Genomic DNA, 23,490 nt, shown 5'->3' with positions numbered 1-23,490 from the left:
ACAAACAAAAGATGTGTGATATTACAAGATATTATTTTATGTGGCACAAATATACTTTAAATTGAAGGACTAAGGGTGAAAATCACTGAAACAGCAACATATACAGAGTGCCTTGTTAGAATTTTTGCTATTGCGACAAATACGCTTTACATAGCAATTTTAAGCCAGATAGCAATATTGTCCTAGCTTGTTTTATATAAATTCATAAACGAAATATATCAATGACAGTTTAATTGTAATATTAAAGTATTAGAATTGTTAAATGGCTTTCAAACAAGCTTTAACTGCAAGCAAAGCTAGCTTATACGACACACCTCCATTTTGGGAAGCTGTATCCTGGAACAGTCACATGACAGCCACTCCAAAACATTTCTCAGCTTGTTTATATGACTTATATTTCTATTTTTATTTAAATTGCATTAAAATGAGCTTTAATGGCCAAAAAAATAAGCTTTTGGAAATGACCTCGCTGACCATTTTGGGGCAGCCATTGCGTGGGATAATCACATGACCACCACTAGATGTTATCTATCTTGTTTTATATAAATTCATTGAATAAATATAGTAAGGACAATTGCATTGTAATATGTGACACAATATTAAAGCGTTAGGATGGTTAAATGGCTTTAAAATTAGCTTTAATCGCAAAAACAATGAGTTAGCTAGCTGAGTTGAGCTAGCTTACCTGACATACTGCCATTTTGGGAAAGCCATATCCAGGAGTCACATGACAACCACTCCAAAATGTTTTGTAGATTGTTTTATATTAAATGATTAAAGAAATATAGTAAGAATTGTTGAATGGTAATATTTGACATGTGATTAAATCATTACCATTCTTAAATTGTTTTCAAAAAATTGCTTTTGGACATGAGCTAGCTTACCTGACACGCCACCATTTTGGGGAAGCCGTATTCATATGACAACTCCAAAACAATTTGTAGCTTGTTTTTTATGGATTCATTGAAGAAATATAGTAACAACAGTTGAATTGTAATATATGATACCATATTAGAGCATTCAAATTGTTAAATGGCTTTAAAATGAGCTTTAAGTGTAAAATATTGGCTTTTAGAAATAAGCTAGCTTACCTGACACGCCGCCATTTTGGTGTAATTTGTAATTATGGGATAGAAACAACACAATTTTAATGTTTATATAAGTGATGATAAGTATATTGCACCTACATGGGAGGCTAAATAGTTTAGTGTTGTATTTCCTAACATATTACTCATCAACAATTCCCAAGCAGAGGAGCAGGACTTCATTTGTTGTAAGAAAATGTGTCAATCATGAGGACTCTGGGACAAAGTGGTTTGTCAGACCCCGAGGGGGCCACACTGACCTAAATACTAAATTGTCAACAGCAATTTTTACAAAAGAGAACACCAACAAACATTTATTTATTTATCATACAAAGCAAGGGGGCTGATACTGCACATTTTAGTAGTCAGATACCAAGGGCAAATATTGATACTAATACTGTTTACTGGATATTTTTCAAGAACATTGAATGAGTTTGTGGTTTTGCCTTTTTATTAGTTGATCATGATTATAAGCAGAATAAATACTAAAATAGTCCTTCAAGGTGGGACAAATATAACGACATAAAAGAAACAGGGATGGTAATGTTTGTTATTTTGATGATTTGGTAATTAATTGAAAAATGTCATTTCACTCATATGACGATAACTTCCTTGTCTTATCCATTTTGTTTTCTGCGTTTGTTTTGTCTTCACAAGAAGACATATAGATTAGAGATTAAAGAGGATTCTTCTTCTCTCCGTCTCATTAGCAGAGCTCAATCAGTGATGAATGCCGCCACCCTGTGGCCAAAGAGGGTATTGAAGAAGCACTGCGTGATGCTTTTCTCCTAATATTTAGTTTTTACCGTTATAAAATTACTGCTCATTTCCCACATTTTGCTGTTTTGTTTAGTTTTCTAGAATGTTTACAACGTGCTGAGGCCCACAAAAAACAAACTAACTAATGCTTCCCAGCCAGAAGCATTACAATTGTTACAATTGCTTTAAAATGAGCGTTAATGGCAAAAAAGAAGCTAGCTTATACCTGACGCGCCGGCATTTTGGGGTAGCCATATCCTGAAACGGCCCAAAAATGTTTTGTAGCTTGTTTTATAGAAAATAATTGAAGAAATAGTGAGAAACAGTTGAATTGTAATATTTGACACTCTATTCAAGCATTATAATTGTTAATTAGATTTCAAATGAGCTTTAAAAACAAAAAAAATAAGCTTTTGAAAAAGAGCTAGCTTACCTGACACGCTTCCATTGTGGGCAAGCTATAACCTGGAACAGTCACATGACAACCACTTCAAAATGCTTTTTTAGCTTGTTTTATGTGAATTAATTGAAGAAATATAGTGAGAAACAGTTGAATTGTAATATTTGACACTCCATTCAAGCATTATAATTCTTAATTAGATTTCAAATGAGCTTTAATAACCAAAAATAAGCGTTTGGAAAAGAGCTAGCTTACCTGACACGCTTCCATTGTGGGCAAGCCATAACCTGGAACTGTCACATGCTAACCACTCCAAAATGCTTTTTTTTTAGCTTGTTTTATGTGAATTAATTGAAGAAATAAAAGTGAGAAACAGTTGAATTGTAATATTTGACACGATAGTCAAGCATTATAATTCTTAATTAGATTTTCCAATGAGCTTTAATAACCAGAAAAGAGCTGGCTTCCTTGACACGCTTCCATTGTGGGCAAGCCATAACCTGGAACTGTCACATGCTAACCACTCCAAAATGCTTTTTTTTAGCTTGTTTTATGTGAATTAATTGAAGAAATATAGTGAGAAACAGTTGAATTGTAATATTTGACACTCCATTCAAACATTATAATTCTTAATTAGATTTCAAATGAGCTTTAACAACCAAAAATAAGTGTTTGGAAAAGAGCTAGCTTACCTGACACACTTCCATTGTGGGCAAGCCATAACCTGGAACTGTCACATGCTAACCACTCCAAAATACTTTAGCTTGTTTTATATGAATTCATTGAAGAAATATAGTGAGAACGGTTGTATTTGAAATAACATTAAAGCATTAGAATTGTTAAACGGCTTTAAAATTTGCATTAATATCCAAAAATAAGCTTTTGGAAATGAGCTAGCTTACTTTCCACACAGCCATTTTAAGAAGCCTGGAACTATCCTGTGATAAAATGTTTAAAATCTGGGGTTGAAAAATCTGGGGTTGTCAAATTATTAAAATTTTAAAATTAGATTAATCACAGTTCCGTGAACTTGCAGCATTATTCCCATGCATTGTTTTTCTTCTGCATTCCTGCAGCTTTGATGTAAACGTAGCATCTTTCATTGGCCGTTGCATGCGGGTTTGACCCCGTGGGCCACCGTGGCTACTTGACCTACAAAAGCAGTCAGTGAGAAAGCTGATGTTCACATGGAGATTCATGCTGATCTGAGATTGTACGACGCTTGATGCATGACACGGAAAGAACAGAGTAGGATAAGAACGTACAGCGGCCCAGTAACAAGGACTTGCCACGCATTGGCTACACAACACCGTTGCATCACTTTAGCCTCCGAATGTCGCTAGATTGAAGCGGAGTATGTGTTTACATATTTATTGGCTCTCGGAATATTGCTTATCATCAGTAACTCTCACAAGAATCGTTACACCCGCAAACGTAATAACTGCCCACAAACGTAATAAACCACAAACGTAATACAAATCTGCAGCTTTGAATGTAATAATCCCGCAAATGTAATGCATTTCCCACAAACGTAATAAAATTTGCCTGCGGCAAATGTAATAACTATTACATTTGCAGGAAATTATTACATTTTGTTTGTGGGTGTACATGTGCGTTTTAGTTGCAGTATATTATTGTATGTGTGATTTTGTGTGTATTTATTGTGTGTAAATTATTACATATGTGGGAAAGTGGAAAATCTGTAAATGTAATAAGCGAATGTAATATGTAATAAATAAACAAATGTAATATGCGACAAAATAATGATCTTTGTGGCTGTTGTTGTTTGTTCTTTCTTCTTTTAATGAGGGAGAAGGTGTAAATGTCATTTTGAGGATTTTAACAAGGTTTTTTTTTCTTTTTTTGTGGAAAAAAATATTATTCAGAGTATCATTTGAATATTTTAAAGGAATGTTTAATTATTAAATTATAATTTCTATTAAAATAAAAAAGATAACATAATTGTGATAGTTGCAATTGTTTTTATAAAATTTTATTACTATTATTATTATTTCTTTTGATTATTTCTTCCACATATGCACACAAATTCACAAAATGTAATAATTTCCTGCAAATGTAATAGTTATTACATTTGCTAAGTACTGTAGGTATTTTGTACTCACTTTGCATCATATTTATCCAAAGCGGTTGGAAATGATGCACCAAGGGTCCTCACGCTAAGCAGGCAGCAATTGAAATGAGTCGCTAATTGACGCATCTGTTAACTCACTGAAGAGATGCCAGTGCGCTATCATGGGCCTTTTAATTGGTACTAACAGGTAGCAGATGTACACTCCGGTACTGAGCATCCGCCAATTAGTGTGTCGAGCAGACAGCCCAGAGAGACACACGGGACGCCAGAAGAAAAGGAAATATATTGCTGTGCATGATCATTATTATCATCCAGAAACTTTGACTTGACTTTTTATGAGGACTTAGGTTGATTTGGACTGAGTTTTATTCCTTTTAGACATCAATTTTGTTCCTAGGAATTGCTGCAGAAGAAATTCAAACCAAAAATGCTACATTGGGTGTTTGTGCATAAAAAAAAATCTTTATTTATATACATTTGTTCAAATAGAAACGTTCAGTCTTTACCGGTGAGGAGGCAAGTAAGGCAAATTCATTTTCATTGCTGAGAAGAAACCCAAGACGTTCTGTTTGTTAGCATGTCGCTAACAGTATAATGACTTTCTAAAGCCCGGGCAATGTCTTTAATGTAATTGTGACATCATTATTCCTGCTAATCGGGTAATTAAATATACATAAATGCCATACGAGAGGCACTTGCAGTACTCACTTCATCCTAAAGGGACAGGGGGGCGTATGTGAGCTGGAAGGCCGTCCTTCCATAAAGAGGAAAATTCCAGCTGGAGAGCTTGTATTTTTATGCTCTGCCGAATTAATGAATGAATGAGTTTCTAATGATATACCCAGGCTCACCATCAGACTTTTACAACAAAGTATCAGAGCTCAGTGAAAGATAGAGTGCATGTACTTCATATTTCGATTAAAAAAAAAAGGTAAGACAAAAATGATAAAAGTAAATAAATAAAAGGAACTAAGAAGTATTTTAGGGCTGCACGGTGGTTGAGTGGTTAGTGTGCAGACCTCACAGCTAGGAGACCGGGGTTCAATTCCACCCTCGGCCATGTCTGTGTGGAGTTTGCATGTTCTCCCTGTGCATGCGTGGGTTTTCTCCAAAAAACATGCTAGGTTAATTGGTGACTCCAAATTGTCCATAGGTATGAATGTGAGTGTGAATGGTTGTTTGTCTATATGTGCCCTGTGATTGGCTGACCACCAGTCCAGGGTGTACCCCGCCTCTCGACCGAAGACAGCTGGGATAGGCTCCAGCACCTCGTGAGGATAAGCGGTAAAGGGCTCTAGTAATGTTAAAACCCGTATTTTGAAGGGTTAACTGAACTAATTAACCGCAATAAATACGTACAGTACACATATCATGATTAACTTTGTTTTTTCATCTTTAGGGGGAGGAAACCGGAGTATGAAAAAAGTATTTTAAAACAATTTTTGTGTTAGTTAGCAACTTGTGTTAGCATAAAAAAACTAAAAAGTCATGTCAGCCATGAACCTCACCGCACATCCTTGGCCTTTACCAATATTTCAGCTCCAAAGTGCAAAGTGTGTTTAGCGAGATGAGATTTTCCTCTTATATTTCCAAGCATCACTCATTCTGTTGAGAGAGCATGGTGAAAGTAAATAACAGTAAAACCCTGACTTGCTTATCAATGATGTCATAAAAAAAATAAGTACATACTAATCATGTGATCCGTCATTTACTGTACCTGCATGTGCCAATATATCCAGTCACGAAAGTGAGTTACGTTGCCGTAGACCCCCGGCTTGTTCCTCAAAGCACAGTCGATCCCCCAGCTCGTGTCCCCAGCCAGCCACCAGCGGTCCGCCTCCCTGACCACCAGGGGTCCGCCACTGTCACCCTGTAGCATAATACAACAGACATAACCCTCAAGTCGCTCACGGTCCACGGAGGAAGCATCAATCACTGATGGAAGCAGTAAAGCCAAACTCACTTGGCACGAGTCTACGCCTCCCTTCAGTTCGCCAGCACAGACCATAGATTCAGTGATGGCTCCGTTTAATATGGCGGGTTTGTTACACTCCTGTCTGCTGTAAATGGTCACCTCCGCCTGGTTGAGTTGGTCCGGAGATCGTCCTGAGAAGAATGATAGTTTCAATGCATGATGACCCACCTGGGGTGGAAGGTTGGAGGGTCCGAACGTCTTCCTCTTAGGGCCTTTTTGATATTTTGTAAGATATGCCATATATAATTTAAGAAAAAAACTGCATCTCAGCTATGCCTATTATTAGTATGAACTTCAATTTTTTTTTTCTTTATTTTCTTTTTTTTTTCTTTTTATTTTCTTTTTATTTTCTTTATTTTCCCCATTAAAGATTTTGTTTTTCTGTTTTTGAAATTCTGGTGTTTTTTCCGAAATATTTCAACTTCATTTTCTTCCTGTAATTATGACTTGAATTCCCATAGTATTTTATAGAACATAATTTATAATATAATAATTAATTATTAATTATTAATAATATAATTATAATATAATTATTTTGTATGTTTCTCAAAATGTTACAAATATAAATGTTTATATAAAATATATAATGACAATACAAATATATTAATATAAAAACAAGTACATTTTAATATAAAAAATATAATAATTTTAAAATATATAAATATACATATAAATATATGAATATAAAAACAATATAATTTTTTTCTTAAACATTTCAACTTCATACTACTAAAATTATATTATTTTTCTCCTAAAATTACAACTTTTTCAATTTAAGTGTATTTATATAGCTGAGTCTCAAATGGCTTCAGTTTTCTTGCTAAATTACATCTCTTGAATGCACCGCGGGCCAATAGAAAAACAGCCACAGGTCGTAAATGGCCCTCAGGCCACCTTTTAAACACCTTTGCCCTCTCTCGGTGCAGATGTTTGACTTACCAGATGACCTCAAGGCTCCCCAACCTGTAATCCAAGCGGGATGTCCAGCTGAGAACTCCATACCGATGTTAGGCAAACACACCGGCTTCACCGTGTCTGTCCGTGAACGATTCATATGAACGATTCATATATATCAAAGAATCATTTCATGATGGTATTTACCTGAAAATCTCAACGGCGTTTCCAGTTTCAGAAGAGCAATGTCGTTGTCGTTAGTTTCTGGATCGTACTTCTCATGACTGATGATTTTGTCAACTTTGTTGCCATTGTCAAAACTCATTTTAAACAAGCTGACATCGCCAGAGCGGACTATCCATCTTGAAGGCCTGGAGTACCTGCAATGGACCAAAAGAAAAACATAATACTATCCTGTACATCCCTTAAAGCGGGTAAAAAAAAGACAGAAAAAGGCTTACTCTTGGAAGCAGTGCGCAGCTGACACGATCCACAACGGGCTGATAATGGAGCCTCCGCAAACGTGTTTCTGACCCAAAACCTGGAGACTGACCTGCCACGGCCACTCTCCATTTGAAGCCTCTGTACCACCTACGATGCGACTTTTGGGGGCGGCAACGCTCTCTCCGCAATCTAAAGACAAAAAACAAAGTTAATCATGATTAATGTACTGTACGTGTTTATTGCGGTTATTTAGTTCCAGTTAACCCTTCTAAATACGGGTTTTAACATTACTAGAGCCCTCTAGACATGAAATAACACCCCTATAGTCACCTTTACATTCATTCATTTTCTACCGCTTATCCTCACGAGGGTCGCGGGGGTGCTGGAGCCTATCACAGGGCACATATAGACAAACAACCATTCACACTCGATGGCTATGTGCTACCAGATGACAACAAACAGGGAGTGCAGGCACTCTGTGGCGAGTTTTACATCATAGCAGTGATGAAACCCACTACACAATACTCTCCGCGCCACTTTGTGGTCTTACAGAAATATATGAATTCATAAAAAGAAAGTGGTCAGGAGAAAATACCTAAAAAAAACATGGGCTACTGTACCAACACACATAAACGGGAGTCTTATTTATATCTTAAATGGCTTATTTACTCTTGTTATGTCTATTATATTGGGCAATGTGAGTGTAAAGGTGATATAGGGGTGTTAGTTAATGTCTAGAGGGCTCTACTAATGTTCATTCATTCATTCATTCATTCATTTTCTACCGCTTATCCTCTCAAGGGTTGCGTGGGGGTGCTGGAGCCTATCCCAGCCGTCTTCAGGCAAGAGGCAGGGTACACCCTGGACTGGTGGCCAGCCAATCACAGGGCACATATAGACAAACAACCATTCACACTCACATTCATACCTATGGACAATTTGGAGTCGCCAATTAACCTAGCATGTTTTTGGAATGTGGGAGGAAACCGGAGTACCCGGAGAAAACCCACGCATGCACGGGGAGAACATGCAAACTCCACACAGAGATGGCCGAGGGTGGGATTGAACTCGGGTCTCCTAGCTGTGAGGCCTGCGCACTAACTTTACATTCATATTAGCCAATATAGTAAACATAAGAGTAAATGAGGCATTTAAAACGTAAATAAGATGCTTGTGTGTTGCTATAAATGTGTTTCCCAGGGGAACGGAGTGGCAGGCAGACAGGAAGTGACGTGGGGGGGTTCAGATTTGAGTTTTGGCTATGTGTGGGTTCCGGCGGCAACAGCAGCCCGCATTTTTATTTGGGATTATTGCGCCTGTTGTAAACAGTATTTAACAGTATTACATGCCTATATTATATATATTTATATAATATAATAATAATATTAGATTATATATATTATAACATCTTCTCCAGCTTTGAAGAACAGTGAAAGTCGCATCTTACCTATACAGCGTAGCCCAACAGCTCTCTCTGAGCAACTTGCACTGCAAAAGAGTGCGGATTTGTAACTGAAAACATCATCAGTGTTCCTTGAAACAATGTCTGAGCATTCTGCTCCCGACTGACAAACCTGTGAGATAGCTGGGATTGGATTCGGGATCTGTGGTTGCTTTCAGGCACCAGCTTCATGAAGCCTCTGGAGGCCAAGGAACCTGCATTGGTTTTGCTGTAGGTTACATAATCCTGCCTGTGGGTCATAAACACAAGGAGATCTTCAGCGAGGTTGGACAAAAGAAACATATTTAAAATTGAAAAAAAATTGTTTCAATCGCCCCCCCCCCCCCCAATCCGGTAAACGGAAGGTGAAATACCTCTTGTAACCCATCTGCTCACACACAGCTTTCCCATAGGCATCATCCCACTTGTCAGCACACACTGGCATCCATTCCTGGCTGTGTGATGTGAAAGCCTGCAGCATGAAGTTGCTACCATGAAGGCGAACTGTGGAAAGGAAGGGAGTAGAGTCGTCAAGCATACAACGAAATTTGATACATTTTCCGTTATGACAGCAGTTGCATTTTAATAAATTACTTCAGAAAATTATTCATATGTTTTTATTAACTGTAAATTTCATTATTTTTATTTGATTTTGTTGCCAGACGGATGTTCCCGTTCCTGAGCTTCAACATCACCGGACTCAATCTCACGGCCCATTACAAATTGTTCTGGCCGACCCGAACCACTGGCGCTTTCAAGGAGGAAAGTGGGTCACTTGCGGGAAAGCGGACAATAATATGCAGGGTGGGTAGCGGGAATATTCGATATATTTCCATATATACGGATATTTTAATCGATATTTATTTGTGGGGAACCATTTTTTTTAACAAAGAGTGAATTAATTTAATTTAATTCAATTTAATTAATTTAACAAAATGTTAATTGATGTTAAAATTCTACGAATTTAAACATTAAAATTGAAAACAGTAATAGAAAACATAATTATTAGAGAATTTAATTGTACTAAAATGATAGTGGTGCATGAATTGCCAATATTTATTATCTTTTTTTTTCTTCTCGCACATAATATGTATTAATTTGTGATTTTAATGTACAATAAATGACATTGACAGGTCTTTTATTGTGGTTAGGTTGGATTTGAACATATTCGTTTTGAAAATGATAATACTGTTACTGATTAGAGTTAGTTATGACCACTATTCGGTAAGATTTAATTACATTAGTTATTACTGGATAAAACACATACAGTGAAGAAAATAAGTATTTGAACACCCTGCTATTTTGCTATTTCTCCCACTTAGAAATCATGGAGGGGTCTGAAATTTTCATCGTAGGTGCATGTCCACTGTGAGAGAGATAAACTAAAAAGAAAAATCCAGAAATCACAATGCATGATTTTTTTAACAATTTATTTGTGTGATACAGCTGCTAATAAGTATTTGAACACCTGAGAAAATGAATGTTAATATTTGGTACAGTAGCCTTTGTTTGCTATTACAGAGGTCAAACGTTTCCTGTAGTTTTTCACCAGGTTTGCACACACTGCAGGAGGGATCTTGGCCCACTCCTCCACACAGATCTTCTCTAGATCAGTCAGGTTTCTGGGCTGTCGCTGAGAAACACGGAGTTTGAGCTCCCTCCAAAGATTTTCGATTGGGTTCAGGTCTGGAGACTGGCTGGGCCATGCTAGAACCTTGATATGCTTCTTACGGAGCCACTCCTTGGTTTTCCTGGCTGTGTGCTTCGGGTCGTTGTCGTGTTGGAAGACCCAGCCACGACCCATCTTCAATGCTCTGACAGAGGGAAGGAGGTTGTTCCCCAAAATCTCACAATACACGGCCCCAGTCATCCTCTCTTTAATGCAGTGCACTCGTCCTGTCCCATGTGCAGAAAAACACCCCCAAAGCATGATGCTACCACCCCCATGCTTCACAGTAGGGATGGTGTTCTTCGGATTGTACTCTTCATTCTTCTTCCTCCAAACACGCTTATTGGAATTATGACCAAAAAGTTCTATTTTGGTCTCATCTGACCATAAAACTTTCTCCCATGACTCCTCTGTATCATCCAAATGGTCATATGCAAACTTAAGACGGGCCTTGACATGTGCTGGTTTAAGCAGGGGAACCTTTCGTGCCATGCATGATTTCACATCATGACGTCTTAGTGTATTACCTACAGTAACCTTGGAAACGGTGGTCCCAGCTCTTTTCAGGTCATTGACCAAGTCCTGTCGTGTAGTTCTGGGCTGATTCCTCACCTTTCTTAGAATCATTGAGACCCCACGAGGTGATATCTTGCATGGGGCTCCACTCCGATTGAGATTGACCGTCATGTTTAGCTTCTTCCATTTTCTAATGATAGCTCCAACAGTGGACCTTTTTTCACCAAGCTGCTTGGTAATTGCTCCGTAGCCCTTTCCAGCCTTGTGGAGGTGTACAATTTTGTCTCTGGTGTCTTTGGACAGCTCTTTGGTCTTCGCCATGTTACAAGTTAAAGTCTTACTGATTGTATGGGGTGGACAGGTGTCTTTATGCAGCTAACGACCTCAAACAGGTGCATCTGATTCAGGATGATACATGGAGTGCAGGTGGACTTCTAATGGGCAGACTAACAGGTCTATCAGGGTCAGAATTCTAGATGATACACAGGTGTTCAAATACTTATTTGCAGCTGTATCACACAAATAAATTGTTAAAAAATCATGCATTGTGATTTCTGGATTTTTCTTTTTAGTTTATCTCTCTCACAGTGGACATGCACCTACGATGAAAATTTCAGACCCCTCCATGATTTCTAAGTGGGAGAAATAGCAAAATAGCAGGGTGTTCAAATACTTATTTTCTTCACTGTACATGACACATGTGCACTAATACTGTAAATGTACGCATGCAAAATTCAGATCAATAATATTTACGATATCTTTGTTTTTTTCATTTAAAGATTTTAAGCTTTTTACAGCATTGGGACTCATCCTCCGCATCGGCGCAATCGATGACTCCGTCACACCACTGGGATGAACGCAGACACCTCCCACTTTTTCTGCAAGACCTCCCAAGTGCACACTGGAAGTACACTAACACATAAAGAAGAGCGTACATGAATAGGAATCTGCTGAGTAAATGGACTTGGATTCACTTCCTGTGACTTACAGAAGTACCACAGCAGGAGAGCGAGCACCGCCAGGACCATCAGGACACATATGGATGCACACAGGGCGCGTTTCCATTGACAGCTCCTTGTTCCTGTAAGGGTCGGATGAAAAAAAAAAAAAAAGCCATTGAGATGCGTCACTGTGCAAACAACAACAACACAGGACTGTGAATAGTCAAAGTGAAACCAGTTATGTAAAATATTGACAGATTTGCATAGTATCACCCTCAACCAAGTCGGGTTTGAACAGTGCGGCTTGCACCGCAGATAAAAGTATCACAAATATGTTCCAGGAGTTAAGGATTATTTGTAACTACTTCCAGTGTGGCTGTGTCCATTGTCCTCCATGACAAACTGATTACATTTTATTTACTTTGTTTCCCATTCAAGGGCGGGAAAGCACACTTTATAACTTATCCTTGAAGGTTGATACACACGTAACACAAATTTGCAGGTTTTAGGCGTTTCCTGTGAAAATAAAAAAAAAAAATTCTGCAGAAAATACATTCCATTCACCCCAAGTACAGGTCAAATGTACAGCATTTTTATATGTTTATGCCTTTATTAGGGCTGGTAAATTATTACATTTTTAAAATCAGGTTAATCACAGTTTTAAAATGATTAATCATGATTAACACATTGGCAACCAAAGATGTATTTAATTTTTATTTTATTTTTTTAAACCTGACCGCTCACTCCCAAAGATGTATTTATCCATTTTTTTTTTGTTTTTTGTTTTTTTTTTGGGGGGGGGGTGCATTTTTTAAAGCCGAAAAGACGGCCAGAAGTGCTCGGCCTGCATCTCGCCACTTTGTGAGGAGTTGGTGACGCCTTGAAGAGAAATGTTCAATTTTGCAACTGTGAAAATTGTCAATGGTTAATATTTGTTTTTAAAAAAAAAAAAAAACATTATGTTCAGTTTTTGTGTCGTTTATGTTGCAGCGTCATTGTTTAGACATTTTGCCTAAACATATATGGCTACATTTGTGAAAATCAAAGTGAAAGCTATGCCTGAAATGTACATTTTTAGCATGGATTTAGAGAAATGGCCGAGATTGAATGAGGTCATCACCATTTGCAACTATGTTGAATACGTGACAAATTTTAAATTATGAATTGGCAGCCATGCTTCCTTCAGACTACCCAGGGCAGCTGTGCCTACAGATGCAGTTGACCACCACCGGAGGAGTGAAGGACCGTTTTGGGTGCCTTGAAAAGCTCGATAAAAATCTAATCCATTATTATTATCAGCAATAAGGAGTTGCATTCAAAGACGCCACGTAATTTAAATTGAATTCATGTTTTGGGGCTATTTTCCGGGATTTCTGAGTACACTTAAATACTGAATAACCACTTCATTGGCTTTATGTTTATTTACCATGAAAATGAGTACTAGAAGATGGTGTATATGGTGTTGGAATTGCATTGCTGTTGGTATGTTCAGGTTTTGTGTAGGGGGCGCTACTCTGAGTTTACACACATAACAGTGTGTCTGGGCATGATGCACATGTGGAAATTATACATTTTTTGTAACCGTAATTAATAAAATAATTGCATTTCCGCTCTTAATGTGCTATTTTTGACAGCGCGAGTCTTCATGATTTTTCGTCAAGCATTTCAGACCTTGTGGGTGACTGCGATTCCATCTGGTCAGCTTACATTATCGATCACTAGCTATTATGATCAAAGGTGATAAGGTTTCCACGGCAACAATAAGTGACGTGAGTAAAAGTGGGTCAAATTTGTCACTGAATGATCAAGTAGTTTCAAATACGCAATACCGGTCATCAATCAAGCTTTGGTTTCACCTCATTTATCAGCATAATGAGACATATGGAACAATTGTGTAACCTTTTCTATTCCTAGGCAGGGTTACATGTCAACAAAGTCTAATAAATGACAACTACAGTGCAGTAGATCCCCTTTTTGTGGCACAAAAAATCCCTTGACGATGTTCTACTCTAATTTCAGATCAACATTTGCAATAAAAGTGAAGTATGCACTGTATATTCTCTACTGTATAGAATGAATACCTTTGTTTTGTACGTCAGCTGGCGGCGTAGTTTGGTGGGTGTTGATGGGAGCAGGAGAGACGACAACGTAGCTTGGTGTGGCTTGAGGGAGGGAGGGGTAAATCCCAGCCTGTGGGGCGTACGGCGGTGGTCTACCTTCCTCGTGCTGAAAGCTCATGTTATCATAAGTGGGCAGATTTTCCTGCGCATTTGATGTCGGTTCCTAAGGCAAGGAAATTAGTATTTACTGTATGTATATTTGTGTACTTTACAAAAGTGAGTACACCCCCTCACATTCCCGCAGTATTACACTTGTGTGTGTATCCTGATCAACATTTTAAGAACAGAATTTGCACTGTTGGATCTTAAGATTCTTATCCAGGTTTTACAGGACTGAAGATTCCGATTTTTCACGTTTGGATGAAGCTTGAACTAAATATGGAACATTGAAATATGGAGGCTGCATGGTGGGCGCGTGGTTAGCATTCAGACCTCACAGCTAGGAGACCTGAGTTCAATCCCCATCTCTGTGTGGAGTTTGCATGTTCTCCCCGTGCATGCATGGGTTTTCTCCGGGTACTCCGGTTTCCTCCCACATTCCAAAAACATGCTAAGTTAATTGGCGACTCCAAATTGTCCATAGGTATGAATGTGAGTGTGAATGGTTGTTTGTCTATATGTGTCCTGTGATTGGCTGGCCACCAATCCAGGGTGTACCCCGCCTCTCGCCGGAAGACAACCTGGATAGGCTCCAACCCCCGCCACGACCCTCGTGAGGAAAAGCGGTAGAAAATGAATGAATGAATGCAAAGGTGACTGTAGGGGTGTTATTTCGTGTCTAGAGGGCTCTAGCAATGTTAAAATCCGTAAGCGGTACAAAATGAATGAATGAAAAGGTTTTCTTATCAGAAAAAAATGGAACCTTGATGGTCCTGATGGCGTCCGACAGAACACAGTGGAGCTTCGTGTTGTGCAGGGGCGTCAAACGTTCAAAAGTTGGCTATGTGGAGATGATGCAGGGGTGGGGCATCCCTCATGACTGAAGGCCCTCGTCTGTGTGGTAATGACCGGCTTTTTCAACAGGACTGCAGTACTCAATGCCCGCCTGACTAAGGACTTCTTACAGAAGTCGAACCAGCTCAGACTTTGGGACCATCCTGGGGGTTCCCCACTGATCTAAATCCAATTGAGAACATTTGGGGATGGACGGCAAGGGGAAAATGGACGAGTGGATGCCCTCCCCCGACTGGAGAAACATTCCCACTAGCCTCCTGGAAACACTGGCATCGAACCTATTTTTGAGGTGCAGCTACTTGTGACTGACTGAACATTTTATTTCTACTTTAGGGGTTTTTACTTTTGATCAGCACATTTCACTTTGATGCTTGTTTCAAATAAATTGCTTAGTCAAATAAGAATGTCTCACTCCCATTTCTTCTTTTTGTATTTTGAACATCCTTAAGATCCAACACTGCAAAATGTACGTAAATTCTTGCTATTTTTTAAAAATATACTTACACACACATGTATGTATATCCGTTCAAATCGCTTTTTTAAATATGTATTTTATTCAAATGAACTTACCTGAATGACAGCCATGGTGAATGTGGTCACACAGTCCGGTCAGGGTGTCTGTTAAATGTCAATGTTTAATGTACTAAATGCAAAATAGCTGTTAAAACAAATACTGTAAAATTCCAAAACAATTACAGAGAACCAATTGCATAATTATTGACATGTATTATAGACAAAAAAAATCAGTATTAACTTTGTGTTTTTCTTAACTTTCTTTTCACAGTGCTCTCCTACTACAAGCCTTAAAGCAACATTTCTCACTTAATTCTGTTCTTTTTCTTGTTCTATTAATTTGAGGGTAAATTCTAGACAATAAGAGTAAAAAATACACAATATAGACAAAAAAAATCTTCATTTTTCTACAGCAACAAGCTAATTTCCCAAGTAGACTATCTCATAAAATGATGTCGGGCCTACCTTGGAATATCCGGCAGTCCCTCCAGCACCCAAGACTCTCCGTGTCCTCTCTGCGTCACTCCCGCTCTGTCCGATATTGACTTGAGAGGTTGTAATCAACAGCCAGGACCACACCCCTTTCACTGTGTGCACAAGCCAGCCTGTTCGTCTGTGGATTTATTCAGCTCTTCAAAGATGCCATGAGCAAACAGCTTTTCAAACCAGTTATGGCAAAAAATCTCAAATTACATTCCAGAGTAGTGGATAGATGAATAAAAGCCAGTTTAGTCAATGTATTGATCTGTTCAGTATAAATATCTACAATGTGAAAGAAAATATTTTTCATCCGCTCGTGCAGCAAAGCATCTTTTAACTAGACTGGACACAATCCTAAAATAACACAGCACCACAATCCAACTTCCTGATTTCTTGAAAAATTGAAAAAGTAACTTATTTTCCAATGAGTCTTGAAGTAAAGCAGCCGTTGTTGTCTAATCAGTGACAAAACAAATGAGTAGGTAAGACTAAAGAAAATACTTGCGGCCCGAGGACTATGAGACCCTGTTAATATTTAGCTCGTTGTTTGACTGTTGACTGGCAGGCAAAAGAAAACCAAAGGAGGAAAATCTACCAGCCTGAGGAACATCATGTCCTTGCTGCAGTTTAAGTCTAACATGGATTTTACTAAACAAACGGAAGGGTTTACATTTCATTGACACAAGACATTCATTTCCTTACATTGTCGTGCTACAACTCAATCTATACTATAGTATGTATTTTTTTAACACAAACAAGACTGAGTCGCTTCGGGGTGTCAGTCAGTCTCCAAGTGTCCAATAAAACCAGAAAAAGTCTCTATATTTGTTGCTGGTCTGAATAGTCGGCAAATTAACTTGGCAACATGATCCCTCGTGCTTCGTCTTCTTATTCTCTGGTGCATATGAGGTTGAGAAGCAGTTACAGAACCATCTACAGTACGACGTTGTAACCACAAGTCACAATCAAGCTAGTGTTTGACATTTAGTATGTGCGATTCACTATTTAAATTAAGAGGAAGAGGAAGGATAAAAAATAAAATAAATACTGTCAATGATGCAGTCGTCATTTCCAGTAAGTGTGCAAAAAAGTATTGCATTGACTTGAAGTACTTGAAGTATTCCATTTGAAACACATCATTTGTCCCAAAGAACAAATATGTAACAATATTTGTATAAGAACTATTTATTTAGCCATTCAATTCAGAGTTAAATATGAACTCAAACAGAGGAGTGTGACATGAATGTTTTCAGAGTCAAGTCCTTGTTGCTGTATGAATAAGGCCACCAGCACTGGAATCTTGATAATAAAAAATGGATCTTATCAAAGAATTGGGAGTCTACCGGCCCTCAGCACACGTTCCACAAGAAACTAATGTTTTCATTTAACATTCTACAATTTCTGAATAATAATAGAAGAGGCTCCACCGCCTCCATTGCAGATACCTGCCAGACCGTACTGGCCGGACTTGAGGTTGTGCACCATGTGACCCACGATTCTTGCACCAGACATTCTGAGGAGTGAGGAAAAAAGGAAGTTAGATGGGAGTGGGTTGGGGGGGCAACGTCAACATGGCTTCAATATGGAACTTTAGTACTAGTGCTTCAATCCAGCATTGTGCATATTTTTGTTTTGATTATTCTGTTTCCATATAATAATTAATACTGAGTGTGGGGCCTGCCACAGATGAAGTAGGACCGTTATACACAAATTTGGTGTTACTTTTTTTCTTCTTTTAGATTTGGCACTGGGGCTGCACAGCGGTCAAGTGGTTAGCGCGCAGACCTCACAGCTAGGAGACCCGAGTTCAATCCCACCCTCGACCATCTCGTGGGAGTTTGCAGGTATTCCGGTTTCCTCCCACATTCCAAAAACTTGCTAGGTTAATTGGCGACTCCAAATTGTCCATAGGTATGAATGTGAATGGTTGTTTGTCTATATGTGCCCTGTCATTGGACACCAGCACTCCCCGCAACCCTCATGAGGATAAGCGGTAAAAAATGAATGAATGAATGAATGAATGAGATTTGGCACTGCCTGTTTGCCCTCACCCTTAAACACATTACAGTCATCCCATGCATTTCTGACGATGGGTTGTTGACGTAAGCTGGATCAACTTCAACCATTGGTTCCATTGTATTCTTCTACCCTCTCATATTGAGCCTGTATGGACCGGTAACACATCCTCAATCTCACCCGATGGGATGTCCCAGCGACACAGCTCCCCCGTTGACATTGACTTTTTCCGGATCAATGTCCAGCATTTTAATGTTGGCCAGAACGACAACACTGAAGGCCTCATTGATCTCCCACATGGCGATATCATCTTTGGTGAGCCCGGCTGCATCCAGCGCCTAATAGGATATGTGAAGGATGTGTTAGGATACTAGAAGAACTATTAAGAAGTTCTCTGTGGTGGTGGTATTCGTCAAGGATGTACAGGAAGAGGAGTAGAGAGAGCTGGTGGACACCTTTATGCACTGGTTCAGCAGTCATGATTCATCACCTGCTTAGTTATAATATATATTGTTAGTAATGATGTTTGACATTGTTCAATTTTTTAAAGCAAATGGTAAATACGAAAACACACAAACTCGCTCACGGTTCATCCTCATTTCCGGAAATGACGTCATCTGGATAAATGCAGCTAAAGCAAAGTAAACAAAACTTAAGGTTCAGTATATTTTTCAACAAAATAGCAGGCATGCCAAAATGTTGTGTTGCTGCTGGATGTTCATAATATCCGAGTTTGTTTTCTATTCCAATTGAGGAAGGTTTAAGACAATAATTGACGAAGCAAGCGTAGCGAACGAGAGACACACACTTACAATTCTGTGTTTTGAAGGTGACTAATCTTTATCTCTTAAGTCCATTTTTTTTTTTACCTGAGCAATATTACCCTGATGATGTCACTTCCGGAAAAGAAGCTGAACCGCAAGAGCTACTTCGTCATGGCTAGCTCCATGAAGTACAAATGTAATTTTTGTGTATCTACTGTTTGCTTTGAAAAACAAACAAAGTAAAACATAATTATAAACAATATATACTTTCCATATTAAAGCAAAGTCAATGAATCATGTAAGGGGCCCTTTAAGGGCACACATCTATTCAGCTTCAGATACTCTGCAGCTCGGTACACTTACTTTGGGTACAGCAAATGCAGGAGCAATGGGGAAATCAATGGGTGCAACAGCAGCATCAGCAAAAGCTAAGTGGGGGTACAAAAACAGATAATTGAAGATACATATTAATGGTCTAAATTAATAATTTTTTTGCATAAAATGGCTAAATGCTGCTTTATTTGATGGCAGACAAATCTGACTTCTTGCTTGGTGTGTGGACTTACATACAATCCTGGCCAGGGGAGTGACATTGAGTCTTTTTGCAGCATCTGCTGTCATTAAAACAAGGGCAGCCGCCCCGTCATTCAGAGTGCTGGCATTGGCTGCGGTAACTGTGCCTGAAAAAATGAACAAAAATACCCTAAATAAGGCATTTTACTGAATAAGGAGTATAAAAAACATTACCGTTTTCTTTCTGGAATACTGCCTTAAGTTTGGGGACTTTGCTGAAATCCACCCGCCTCCACTCCTCGTCCTCGGATACAACCACATCAGGTTTTCCTAGGAGGGGAATAAAAAAAACTAACGTGACCGTTACTTGTAGCGTAAAAAAAAAAAATCTCACAGGTTTTGGCACAAACCTCTCTGAGGGATGCTAACAGGTACAATCTCCTTGGCCAACACACCGGACTCGTATGCCATCTTGCTGCGAGTATAGGAGCCGATAGCATACTTGTCCTGCTCATCCCTGGAGATGCTACTGTTCTTAGCCGTGTTCTCTGCACAGTTGCCCTGTTTGGTAAAACACATCACAAAATTCAGCTCAGTAATGTGAAACACTCCTCTATAGAAGATTTTCTGCTAAATTAAAACAATATATATATATATATATATATATATATATATATATATATATATATATATATATAGTAGTAATATTAAAACAGGAAACTAGAGTTCATTCATTCATTTTCTACCGCTTTTCCTCGTGCTGGAGCCTATTCAAGCGGTCTTCTTCAGGCGAGAGGCGGGGTACACCCTGGACTGGTGGCCAGCCAATCACAGGGCACATATAGACAAACAACCATTCACACTCACATTCATACCTATGGACAATTTGGAGTAAAAAAAAAATTGGAGTCAAAAATTGTCAACCCATTGAAAATCTCAAGAGGTCTGACACACTGTGTCATCTTTCAAAGAACACATTACTAATAACACTAAATTCATCACACAGTAACTTAACACACAAATGATTAATTCATTCATTCGTTTTCTACTGCTTATCCTCACAAGGGTCACGGGGGTGCTGGAGCCTATCCCAGCTGTCTTCGGGCGAGAGGCAGGGTACACCCTGGACTGGTTGGCCAGCCAATCACAGGGCACATATAAACAAACAACCATTCACACTCACATTCATACCTATGGACAATTTGGAGTCGCTAGCATGTTTACCATGTGGAATTTATTGTAGACATCAGTGAGTCCATCCTTCACAATGAGGTCTTCCATCCTCACGCCGCCATAGGCTGGTGTTTCTCTGGCCATCACGTAGGGTACGTTGGACATGCTCTCCATACCTCCTGCCACCATCACATCCTTAACAAAAATGAACACACATAAGCTCCTTTTGCATCGCTGGTTTCTGTGTAACTTAGTGTGGATCCCCGCATATTCATTTATTGTGGTAATGACTTGTACCAATACCAGGTAATACAGGTAAAATGTACAATAATACCACAATTTTTACACGTCTTTGTTTTTTCATCTAGCTTAGAGAGTGGCGCCCTTCTGTTACGTCCCTGCAGTGATCCCAAAACCTATTCTGAGTGACTTCTACTTCAGATTTGATCATCTGTATAGAAAAATACAGCCCCGTCAATAGAAACGTATGTGTGTGAGGCATGAGTTTTATACCATGCACCACTTCTGGTGGATCTCAGGACAGCTACCTGGTGTCCGCACATTAGACTCTGTGCTGACATCATGATGGACTTCATCCCAGAGGCACACACTTTGTTGATGGTCGTTGCTGGCGTGCCAAGTGTCAAACCTGAAAGGATGAATAAATACAGAATAAAAGATCAAACACAGTGTTTATCAGAGTTTATAGATATGAAAGGGCAGGGGTCTGACTATCACGGACAACAAACACGCACAAATATATATTTATCGACACCGTGCATTAGAATTTACTGTTACAGTATAGTAAACAGCAAACAATTTGGCCTGTCGTTCTGCTTTTCTTCCACTAGATGGCAGCTAGCGCTAGTAGCTCAAATGAAGCCTCAAGAAGTTGTAGCTTGATGGAACAATTTGAATGAAAGCTTCAACCCTTCACAAGCCATCACTTATAGAAGCTGATGCTTGCAGTTAGAATAGACCGTGTATGATACTGCACCCATTATTCATAAAAACAGTGAAAATGACAACTTTATGCTGGGAAAAATAATGCAGTTTCCCCAACCATTATTTGGATAAAATGACAACATCACGACGAGTGTCCAATCCAACCCCAAAACCCCCAATTAAAAATGGAATTACCGTATTTGCTGGACTATAAGTCGCTCCGGAGTATAAGTCGGACAAGGCTAAAAATGCATATTTAGGTAGAAAAAATACTGGAGTATAAGTTGTATTTTTTGTGGGTAATTTATTTTACAAAGTACTTAACCAAAACAGTCATTACGTCCTCTTGGAAGGCATGTTCTAACATGAATAAAAGAATAGAGAACAGGCCAAATAGGTGTAAGATATGCTAACACAATGGTTATTCAGCTACACAAAAAATAAACATGAACAGAAAAGGTGTCCAGTGTTTATGTAACAAACACTTTTTTCATTTATAAGCCGTAGGAACAGCCAACCTAGGAAAAAAAGTGTGACTTATAGTCCGGAAAATACAGTATATGCATTTAATATGCACTTACGTCAATTGCAATGACCATCAAGCTATTATTTTCAATGTATTTGAAACGTGTATACATGTACATAGAGTATATACATAGTCATACCTGCCCCAAGCAAGGCTTGTCTGGTGGGGGCCTGTCCTTCTCCTGCTTGGAGTACATTGCCCATGTAGACCTCATCCACATCTTCAGGCTTTATTCCTAAATTTAAAAACACGTATTAATGTCAAAACATATTGGAACACAAACAATTACTGATAAACCTGTATGCTGCAGAAACCAAGTGTAAAGTGTTGCATCGAACCTGCTTTATCTATGGCTCCCTTTATGGCAATAGAGCCCAGTTTGGTAGCTGGAACCGCTGCCAGGGTGCCCTTGAAGGATCCCATTGGAGTACGCACTGCACTGACAATGACCACTTCCTGAAAGCATCATTTTATATTACATGAAAGCACTACATGTTGCATGAAATCATAGTATGAAACCATTACACATACATGAAATCAGTATATTCAGTGTAACTTGAAAACAATCCATGCTACAAGAAATCATCAAGTTGCATTAAATCGTGTTCAAATCATTACATGTTGCAACAGTGACAAGTTCTGCACTTACATTGAGAGCAGGACGGGAGGTGTAGGTTCTTGCCAGGTACTTTTGAATCTAAATAAGAAGAATGTGATGTATGATGAACGCACACATAAATCAATTTAGCGACAATGAAGGGAAGGCTAGCGTTAAGTAGGCAAAAGTTGACATGGTCGTAATATAAGAATAAGTTACATTACGGTCAAGTGGGTGCTTAATCCTAGCAAATTAAGGTCCGTTCTTAAACAATAAGTCATTAGTTTAATTTTTTAAAGGCGTCATATATGTTTGTTTTGCGTAAGGACGCTGTTGCTACTACTATCAAGTAAGCTAGTTAGCTTAGCACCCTATGTTGACAACCGCAAGGGTCAGTGAGACGAGCTAATGCTACCAGAATGCTAATGCTAGCAGAAGAACAAAACAAGCTAAGTGTGAAACGAACACTTCCATACTTACCAGACGCTTGCATGTTTGAGCGCGGGTGGTTAAAAGTCCACCGGGTGACATTTTGAGGCTGTGGAAAAGAGTGAAGTCACGTTTAAAGACACTTCACCTTCACGCTGGGAAGACCAATACCGATGTTGACGGGTCCGATACCAAGGTCGGTGTCAGTATCGCTTCGATACCAGCGTGATTGAGATATTTTTT

The 23,490-nt window shown here is 38.8% G+C and overlaps 2 protein-coding genes across 3 annotated transcripts; both read right to left on the bottom strand.

The window, feature by feature from the left end:
• Positions 1 to 4,771: 4,771 nt before the first annotated feature.
• Positions 4,772 to 16,415, bottom strand: tmprss2 (transmembrane serine protease 2). Of its 2 annotated transcripts, XM_058088001.1 has the most exons (14): positions 16,269 to 16,415; positions 15,861 to 15,908; positions 14,298 to 14,499; positions 12,264 to 12,356; positions 12,071 to 12,187; positions 9,465 to 9,594; positions 9,224 to 9,340; positions 9,097 to 9,137; positions 7,667 to 7,838; positions 7,413 to 7,585; positions 7,251 to 7,346; positions 6,300 to 6,442; positions 6,054 to 6,206; positions 4,772 to 5,941 (listed from the first exon to the last, which is right to left on the bottom strand). In XM_058088001.1, the coding sequence occupies exons 2-14, from the start codon at positions 15,873 to 15,875 to the stop codon at positions 5,933 to 5,935; spliced, it is 1,461 nt and encodes a 486-aa protein (XP_057943984.1). In that variant the 5' UTR covers positions 15,876 to 15,908; positions 16,269 to 16,415; the 3' UTR covers positions 4,772 to 5,932. The 2 variants fall into 2 exon arrangements, with proteins under 2 accessions (XP_057943984.1, XP_057943985.1); XM_058088002.1 differs by lacking the exon at positions 7,251 to 7,346.
• A 1,063-nt stretch (positions 16,416 to 17,478) lies between these two features.
• On the bottom strand, positions 17,479 to 23,466 carry acat1 (acetyl-CoA acetyltransferase 1). The gene is made up of 12 exons (XM_058088003.1): positions 23,299 to 23,466; positions 22,870 to 22,917; positions 22,559 to 22,676; positions 22,360 to 22,455; positions 21,298 to 21,398; positions 20,801 to 20,944; positions 19,987 to 20,137; positions 19,811 to 19,906; positions 19,630 to 19,743; positions 19,427 to 19,491; positions 18,480 to 18,637; positions 17,479 to 17,796 (listed from the first exon to the last, which is right to left on the bottom strand). Exons 1-12 carry the CDS (start codon positions 23,347 to 23,349, stop codon positions 17,676 to 17,678), a joined length of 1,263 nt encoding a protein of 420 aa, XP_057943986.1. The 5' UTR covers positions 23,350 to 23,466; the 3' UTR covers positions 17,479 to 17,675.
• Positions 23,467 to 23,490: the final 24 nt, after the last annotated feature.

Source organism: Doryrhamphus excisus, chromosome 11 (genome assembly GCF_030265055.1).
Source record: "Doryrhamphus excisus isolate RoL2022-K1 chromosome 11, RoL_Dexc_1.0, whole genome shotgun sequence".
In the NCBI taxonomy this organism is placed as follows: domain Eukaryota; kingdom Metazoa; phylum Chordata; class Actinopteri; order Syngnathiformes; family Syngnathidae; genus Doryrhamphus; species Doryrhamphus excisus.
This window is presented reverse-complemented; position numbering and strand designations above follow the sequence as displayed.